General features: G+C 47.1%; 1 protein-coding gene across 1 annotated transcript in view; it reads left to right on the forward strand.

Annotated features, from left to right (window-relative positions):
* Positions 1–868: 868 nt before the first annotated feature.
* The window catches only part of ptprr (protein tyrosine phosphatase receptor type R), a gene marked incomplete at its 5' end in the record, with an annotated part of 61,881 nt that continues 53,385 nt past the window's right edge, over positions 869–9,364 (forward strand). The window contains 2 exons of the mRNA XM_083794625.1: positions 869–884; positions 4,324–4,967. Coding sequence (XP_083650751.1) covers positions 869–884; positions 4,324–4,967 — 660 coding nt within the window. The remainder of the gene's footprint in view (positions 885–4,323; positions 4,968–9,364) is intronic.

The following is a 9,364-nucleotide window of genomic DNA, read 5'->3' on the forward strand; positions in this document are numbered from 1 at the left end:
CGTTTGCCACTTTGCCCCACCGACTTCACATTCGACACGCGCGTTCCACATCCCCAGAGGGTCCGGTTCTCCAGAACCACCACAAAAGGCTCTGGTCAGGCTCTGCCAGTGGGCCTAATCAGCCTAAATCCCCTCACCTGCATGTGCAATGTCCAGCCTCTGCCTCAGCCAATTGATTGCCATGGCAACCCCACACTTGCCAATTGATTACTTAACCAGTCCACTCTTCAGACACAGGCAGACAGATACAGAGAACTCCATGTGAGACAGACAGTTAAAATGGGTGGTATGACAACAGGTATTGCATACTAGATCTCCATATAGTATATGCGCACAAAAGGGACAGACTGGTGCTATGACGGAACGGTTGCATGTTCCCAACTAGGCCGGTGGCTGACGGGCACGTACAGGTCTAGTACTATGCATTTACTAAAGCTGTGAAACAGTTTATCCTTCTTCTTGGTATTATTTGCACTACAATGATTCAGAGTGACTCTCACAGTCTGGGACTGGCAATCGGTTGGGCAGCTAAACACTCACTGTGCAAGGCACTGGTTGGACAGCATGCCATGCAGGGGTCCTGTTCAGATTAGGACCAGAGTTTGTGTTGCTAAATGTGTGTTTACAGGTGAGGAAAAATGAAACTATGGGATAAAGTGTATAATTAAATGTGACAGTGAACATTTTAAATGAAGGTATATTGTGTGTGTGTGTGTGTGTGTGTGTGTGTGTGTGTGTGTGTGTGTGTGTGTGTGTGTGTGTGTGTGTGTGTGTGTGTGTGTGTGTGTGTGTGTGTGTGTGTGTGTGTGTGTGTGCGTGTGCGTGTGCGTGTGCGCCTAATGTTTACCTGCCAGTTGGTATACCTACCATGACGTCTGAGTTGGGTAACTTAAAACTCATCCGTAGCCTGGGACGCACGCAGTGGTATAACTAAATACATTTACTTAAGTACTGTTACCAGTTACTTTGAAGAAGCCCTCATTTTCATCAACGCATCATGCTGCTGCCTCCTGCATTATGTGCAAAATTCGAAACCGGCGATACGCAGGGCCGTCCAGTGACTTCCGACGAGCGCTTTCAAACTCCAATAATCACCCGCAGGGAATTTCTTGACAGAAAGTAGCTCATAACATGTGGATTTATTTTCATTGAAACAAACGCTTTGAAATTGATTGAAAGAGGATAATTCAAGCTTGCCCTATAGAGCTGCAATAATGTTGGTTGGTGAGTTTAACATAGTTTATAGCAGATCGGACATTTCTATTTGGATCAATGGACTGTATTGCAACTCTAGGTTCAACCCATTATAAAACAAGAAATGATGACATAGTCATATTTGTCAGGTGAAACAAGTGCTGTCTCCGTTGTGCATCCCCCCCCCATATTATTATTATTATTATTATTACGTTTCTGACGTTCTGTTCGTGGTAGAGGGCTGCAACGGGAACAGGAGCCTGCGGCGCCCGCGGGACCCAGCGTAAATGTTGGCGGCGCGGGCGGTATTAAAATGCCTGTGGGTGGTCAAGATAAAACCAGCGGGCCCCCGCGAATCACGCATCCTCCCGCAATTAACCAGAGACAGAGCTTATATAGTCTACAATTTAGCAAAATATGAATGTCTGATGAGAACGTATAATTTCCATGCACTGAACAAGCACCAGTGGAGTCAGTCTGACACTCTCTCCAACAGACATCGTCAGGCACGCTCCCAAAGCAGCCGCACCTGTCAATCATTAGTAGGCTAATCACTGTGAGAAGTGCATCATGTGTGAAGTCTCCACAACGGACATTTTGCTTCCAAACCCCTTGTTGTTTTTCCCTGTGTGCGTCACTCACTCAGCAATAACGTGAAACGGAACACAACGATGAGTAGGCTATATTTGGCTTTTAACACGCAGTCTCTCGCTCTCTCTCTCTCTCTCTCTCTGTCTCTCTGTCTCTCTCCCCCCACTGCATGCATGTGCGTGCTGCTGCACAATGTCTGTGACTGTGAGACTGTGACACAAATATAATAAATTATATAGCATAAATAATAGGCCTAATATAACACTTTCCCTCTATCTGTGACTGTGATCAGCTCCTCACGCACATAACTCCTCTCTCGTGCACGCACGCCTGCTCAATCTCAGCAACTGTTTGGGTAAATGTATTTTTTTCTCTCCGATCCCAATGGAAATATTGCTGGTTTTAGTGGGACGAAACGATACAATCGCGGGACTAAATGGGACTTTTTTTTTTTGTTGCGTGGCGGGAGCGGCGGACAGGCGGTCACCGCGGGCGGTCAAAAATAAAATCATTGTGGGATCAATCTAGTTCGTTGTTCAATCAGTCTGTTTTGTTGTGGCGGTCCATGCAGTTACAGTGGCTCATAGCGTTAGCAGCTGTTGTCACTTTGAGCTTAGAGTGTCTTAGAGTGGCTGCCGTGTGGCGTTGCCAGACTACCGCAGTGCGGGGGCAGGGCTTATAGGAGGCAGCCAATCATGACTATAGGTTGCTAGTTGCTACTATATGTGATTGGCTACACGAGTGGCGCAGCCTCCCATTGGGTTAGGCGGCGTTTCAGAGTATACCATTGGCTTAGGGGCAGCCGATCATGACTAGGTCGCTTACGTTTCATGAGATGTTGTTAGTCAGGTTTCACCTGACAAAAAGATCTAGTGTTGCAAATTGCGGATAACGGATGATCAGACCGGCAGCCATAGGCAGTGATACATAGGTTGTCTGTGCCAGCCTGTCAGACAGTCTCAGTGATACATAGGTTGTCTGTGCCAGCCTGTCAGACAGTCTCAGTGATACATAGGTTGTCTGTGCCAGCCTGTCAGACAGTCTCAGTGATACATAGGTTGTCTGTGCCAGCCTGTCAGACAGTCTCAGTGATACATAGGTTGTCTGTGCCAGCCTGTCAGACAGTCTCAGTGATACATAGGTTGTCTGACTGGCCGTGCCAGCCTGTCAGACAGTCTCAGTGATACATAGGTTGTCTGACTGGCCGTGCCAGCCTGTCAGACAGTCTCAGTGATACATAGGTTGTCTGACTGGCCGTGCCAGCCTGTCAGACAGTCTCAGTGATACATAGGTTGTCTGACTGGCCGTGCCAGCCTGTCAGACAGTCTCAGTGATACATAGGTTGTCTGACTGGCCGTGCCAGCCTGTCAGACAGTCTCAGTGATACATAGGTTGTCTGACTGGCCGTGCCAGCCTGTCAGACAGTCTCAGTGATACATAGGTTGTCTGACTGGCCGTGCCAGCCTGTCAGACGGTCTCCACTTGTATTTCACTTTCTCCAGACCTGTGGAAATTGGAGTCAGACAGAAGCTAGATGGCTTTCTGGGCGACTCGCCAGTGAGATAATATGCACAGTTTCACACACACACACACACACACACACACACACACACACACACACACACACACACACACACACACACACACACACACACACACACACAGTATTACACACACACACACACACACACACACACACACACACACACACACACACACACACACACAGTATTAATTCTGCGGCGACGGGTTTCCTGGTATTCTGGTGGTGCAGTGGAATGTCTTGGGTTGCATAAGGAGATGGACATTTATGTTGCATGCTCCAATTCCATAATATCATACACCAGGGTTTCTCAACCCTTTTCGTATCAAGCTTCATTATTTATTCGGCATTTGAGCCACGGTCCACCATTTGATGACATTTAGCCTCGCACATCCAACCAAGACTCACGGTAGAATATTTTGTTATCGTTGGATAGGATTTGGCCACAGTCCCATCCTGTATTGATGTTGGTGGTACCATAGAGATATTAGAGACAGGCAAATGTTAATGAAGATAGCAATTCTTCTACATTCTCTAATTGTGTAGATTTCTTGTAAATGAAGTAATGCAGATGTTTAACAATAATTGAACTCTTGAGAGTGTAACATGACATATAATGGACCTGTAAGGGTCCCGCAAGGGTCCATTTTGGTGACACTCAAGGGTCCATTTTGGTGCCACTCAAGGGTCAATTTTGGTGCCACTCAAGGGTCCATTTTGGTGCCACTCAAGGGTCAATTTTGGTGCCACTCAAGTGACTACTGGCCAATCACAGCACATCTTTCCCGGGACTTATCAATTAAATCCAAAGGAGCTATATTGGCACGAGAAAACAAACGTTTACATTGCCTCTGATTGGCCTACCTTCTGTGAATGTTGGCAAGCTTCCGTGTGCGTCACAGAAGCTTGCTTCCTCTCGAGATACAGACGGCCCCAGAGCCGAAGGAGGCATCTATGGTTTAACCCTCCTGCTCTTCGTCTCTCTCCCCCTCCAGACACATATTCGGGTGACCATGAGGCGCTTCTCTCAAATCCCCATCATCGCTCCAAGCGCCTCCCATCGCCCGCCCGTCATCCTCGCCGGGACTCCAACCTGCAGCGCGACGACAAAGCACAGGACTCCTCCCGCCACCACCATCATCATGCCACCTCAGCCGATAAGCCGGTGCCAGCGGCACCCTTCCTGTCGCCGCGGTTCCGCCAGGTGCCCGCCGGGCATGGAGCCCTGGACCTGCTGGCCAAGCCCGGGCATGGAGCCCTGGACCTGCTGGCCAAGCCCGGGCATGGAGCCCTGGACCTGCTGGCCAAGCCCGGGCATGGAGCCCTGGACCTGCTGGCCAAGCCCGGGCATGGAGCCCTGGACCTGCTGGCCAAGCCCGGGCATGGAGCCCTGGACCTGCTGGCCAAGCCCGGGCATGGAGCCCTGGACCTGCTGGCCAAGCCCGGGCATGGAGCCCTGGACCTGCTGGCCAAGCCCGGGCATGGAGCCCTGGACCTGCTGGCCAAGCCCGGGCATGGAGCCCTGGACCTGCTGGCCAAGCCCGGGCATGGAGCCCTGGACCTGCTGGCCAAGCCCGGGCATGGGCCAGCGGGTCCAGCAACGCGCTACCCGGTGTTGGCACGGCACCTCGTCACCGTGGTGAGTAAAACAGCTTCTGTTCATTGTAAGTTGTATTAACCTATATTCGATTTAGGTTTGGCACAAAGCGGGGAAAAGTAATAGAAATTGTTTTATTTTAATTTATATATATTATCTTTTGAGAGGCACTAAAGGTCATTACACACTGGCGAATTGGCGACGCGATATATTCGTGCGAATAATTCGCATTTAAAAAAAAACAATTGAAGTCCATGCAAGCTTCCACATCAGTGGCGAATGTGCGAAAATGCGACCGTTTTCGCTTTTATTTGTTCGCTCTGGTGTCGTATTTTGCAGAGATTCGCAGGCGAACTGCAACATGCACTATTTCGCATTTTCAGATCGCTTATTCGCATCGCGTCGCTAATTCGCCAGTGTGTAATGACCTTAAGTCCTTCCAATGCCTGGCTTTTTTTTTGTTTGTCATATGGCAGCCAAGTCTATTATTAGACTTTTTAGTGTCTGTTTAGACTTTAGAGCACTTTTGAACAAGAACTGAAGAGCAGCCAAGTCTATGGACTTTTAATGTCGGTTTAGGGCCGCAGTTAAACAAACATTGACGATGTGAGATGTCATGCATGTGGCCGATATAAATACATTATCGTTTTATTCCATAATGATAACACACTGCGCCTCACGTCTCGTAGCGCATGCAGTGGCAGTGAATCAGCATCATGCCACAGGTCGTTTCGAGGAAGCAATCTGATTGGTTGAAACAGCCTTCTAGCCGTGGGTTAAACCAGCACCATTCACCACCTAATCAAAGCAAAGAATTCAGCTGCTCTGTTCTCCCAGAGCGCTAGCAAACTCGGTGGCTAGGCTAGCTAGTTTCTTGGGACATTTGTGGTCGTAGTGACTACATCTGTCATTAAAAAAATATATTCTTTCAGCGATTTTCTTAGTTTTAAGGGTAACTGTTGTATAATTGCAATATTACACTCGAGGGTGTGGGTTAATGTGATTATTGCCACGACAGTGATGCGGTCAGGAACGAGACGAAGTTGAGTTCTGCAAGCATCACGTGTAATATTGCTTAAATGAATGTGATGGCAGCCACAGTGGGCGGGCCTCACTTCACACATTTTGCTGTACAAGTTACCTGGCACTACAGGTGTCCTGATGCTATCCTTCTGCTCTCCTAACGAGGTTACAGTAACTAGAAGCTCTAGCACCATGGAAAAAAAAGAGGTGTAATGCAGAAACCTGTGGCCTGTAGAATGATGTCACCATAGGTGCGCCGGCACCTTTGATGACATTGCGTAGAGTGGTCCTAATAATGGGCAAAAGAGGTGGCCGAAATGTGTTTTTGAATAATGTGTTTTTTGAATATTAACTGTACAATATGTGAAGACATTGAGGGCGGATAATAATCCTATATAGAACCGTGGCAGAGTACTTATGAATAGTCTGTGGAAGGCAAGCGGAGTGCTTGTAAGCTCGGCTCTAGCAGCCAGACACCACATAGACCCTATTCTGATTCTGGTACTCACTCACTAGTGAATGAGTCGTCCTTTACTGGTGGGATGAGGAGAGAGAGAGAGAGAGAGAGAGAGAGAGAGAGCTTGCTGGGAATTATAGGTCAGATCAATAACAAAGCCAAGCTTTGTCTCGGGCGTGATTTAAAATGCACACCCAACCACCGCAAAACATGCTAAGCGGACAACCATGAAACACCTATTAAAAGCCACTGAGTGGCCTAGCGTCTCTTGAGACGTGAATGGTACGCACTGTGGACAGACAGACGGACAAGACGTCTCTGACACGACTGAGCAGTATCATGGACAGACGAGGGATTGGTTGAGGACAGTGCATGGGTCAACTGTAGATGGACCATGCTATAGAGTTAGCTAAGTGGCTTTACCACGCACTTCACCGGGCACTCATACACAATAGACAGCAGAGTGGCTTATACGTGCATTTTATCGTGCATTTCGACGGCAGTGGCTCAGGGGCAGAGTTAGTGTCGAAGTGTCCTTGAGCAAGACTCTGAAGTGAACCCCTAATTGCTCCCGATGAGCAGGTTGGTACCTTGCATGGTTTCCGCCGCCATCGGTGTACGAATGTGTGCGTGCGTGAATGGGTGAATGTAATGCACAATCTATGTAAAGCGCCTTGGATGAAGGCGCTATATAAATACACCATTTACCATTTACCATGGCCGGTAGAACAATATGGGAACCATGAGATTCCCAGTTCGATCCCTGTGGGCTCCCCCACAGAGTTCGTGTCGAAGTGTCCTTATGAGCAAGACACTCAACCCGTAATTGCTCCCGATGTGCAGGTTTGTGCCTTGCATGGTTTCCTCCGCCGTGTGTGTGTGTGTGTGTGTGTGTGTGTGTGTGTGTGTGTGTGTGTGTGTGTGTGTGTGTGTGTGTGTGTGTGTGTGTGTGTGTGTGTGTGTGTGTGTGTGTGTGTGTGTGTGTGTGTGTGTGTGTGTGTGTGTGTGTGTGTGTGTGTGTGTGTGTGTGTGTGTGTGTGTGTGTGTGAGAGTGAGTGAGTGAGTGAACGGGTGAATGTAATGGACAATCTATGTAAACCTTAAAAGCGCTATATATACTGTATATGGCACCATTTGCCACTTCTACACAATACACTGACAGCGGAGTGGCTTTACCGTGCAATTTGCCGCGTACTTTGCCGTAGCACTCATACACAATTCACTGCCAGCGAAGGGGAGGCTGCTGCTTGACTGGCTGGATTGAATTGGATGAGAGGAGAAGAGTCATGCGGCCGCTTGGATGACAATGGAGGCGGTGTGATGTGAAGCGGTCCGCGCGGCAGCAACACTTTCCATTTCAAAGCGTTTTAAAGCCTACATTGCGTCGGTCAAATGTACCGTGTCTTTCTGCATTCTGCAGCTCTATACACACAAATGCGAGTTCTGGCTAGAATTATTGGTCCCCTCCATTTTCCCTCTTCACCGAATCGCTTTGGTGAAAATAGCAGCTCTATACGTGGCGTTGTGAGCTTGCAGTCGTGTTCTTTTTCGTCCGAAATGTTTTCCAATGTTAGCTGAAAGTTCGACTATTACGACACGCTATTGGGCATTAAGCAACTAGTCGACTAGTTTACTAATCCACTAGTAAATCCACTAGTCGACCTTGTTGCTACTAGTTGACTAGTTGATAAGAAAGTTAATTTTTATAAATTTTGTAGGCCTCAAGATCAGGCAGATTCTAGTTATAGTCACCAATGTACACAGTTTTTAAATGTACAAATATTTATTAAAAGTTTACTAGTCGACTAGTAAACTAGGCAACTAGTCAAAATGACTAGAAGTGAATGCCCTACGACACGCCCACGATAGACCAAGTCATCATGACATCTCCACCACCATAAAGTAAAGGTTTAGGTATAATGCCAGCAGCGTCGCATCAGAGCAGTATTTCATCAACCTATAGTTCTTGAAGAATACGGGACACTCATGATATTGTTATTAAGTATTAGAAATATATCATTTTGTTCTAATTCATCCACAGCTGCTGACACACTGTAGCTAATGCTCTATGTACACTTTGTTTTATATATCGTGCAAATAAGTGTCCACCCAGAAATGCCACCCTATACAACGTTTGTTCATAACATTCTGATCTGAATTATTATTATTCACAATGAATAAATCAATATCAATATTTCTGCATCACTGAATTTAGCTTTTAATCTCATTCTTGAGCAGGAACCCATTTTGGTGTCAGCATCATGTTGTGCTTTAGCTATTTAAAAAAATAGCAGATCTACAAGCTCATATCGCGCCACCAAGTGGCGCGATACGAGCTTGTAGGTCTGCTATTTTTTGAAAAATCAAAGAGCGACTGACATTTCTAGAATCTGATCTCAGGTCAGAATGGGTTAATCAGACCAGTGTGTGTGTCCAGTGGAAACCTCGTATGAATCTGATCTCAGGTCAGAATGGGTTAATCTCATTCTTGAGCTTGTTGACCTCTCGAGATTCCACCGCTCGATGGCACGTTCTGTACGTGCTGTTCCACATGCAAAGATGCAAATATATTGTATATATTGCATGTTATTATTATGCAGATTGTGTATGTATGCAATAAGCTGCTGCCTTAGTACTTCAGGCACGAGTGCAAATTAGCTTCAAAGACCACAAAGACACAGCACGCAATTTCCCCCGCTGCCTTTCATGTATGTAAATCTGGGGCAGAGTGTGGGGTAAGTTTTTTACATTCACAGACTTAAACATTATGTTATAATTTAGCTATTGAAAAATAGCAGATCAAAGCTTGTATAGGTCTGCTATTTTTGAAAATCACACCCGTGTGAACTGAGTGGTGCAACTCCCCTCTCCCCCCCCCCCCCCCTCCTCCCCTCTCTCTCTCTCTCTTTACATAGGTGAACACGCACATTGCTGTGCCTTGGAGTACCACTCAAAAATC

The sequence above is a fragment of the Protomyctophum parallelum genome (genome assembly GCF_964188405.1).
Source record: "Protomyctophum parallelum genome assembly, chromosome: 22".
Lineage (NCBI taxonomy): Eukaryota > Metazoa > Chordata > Actinopteri > Myctophiformes > Myctophidae > Protomyctophum > Protomyctophum parallelum.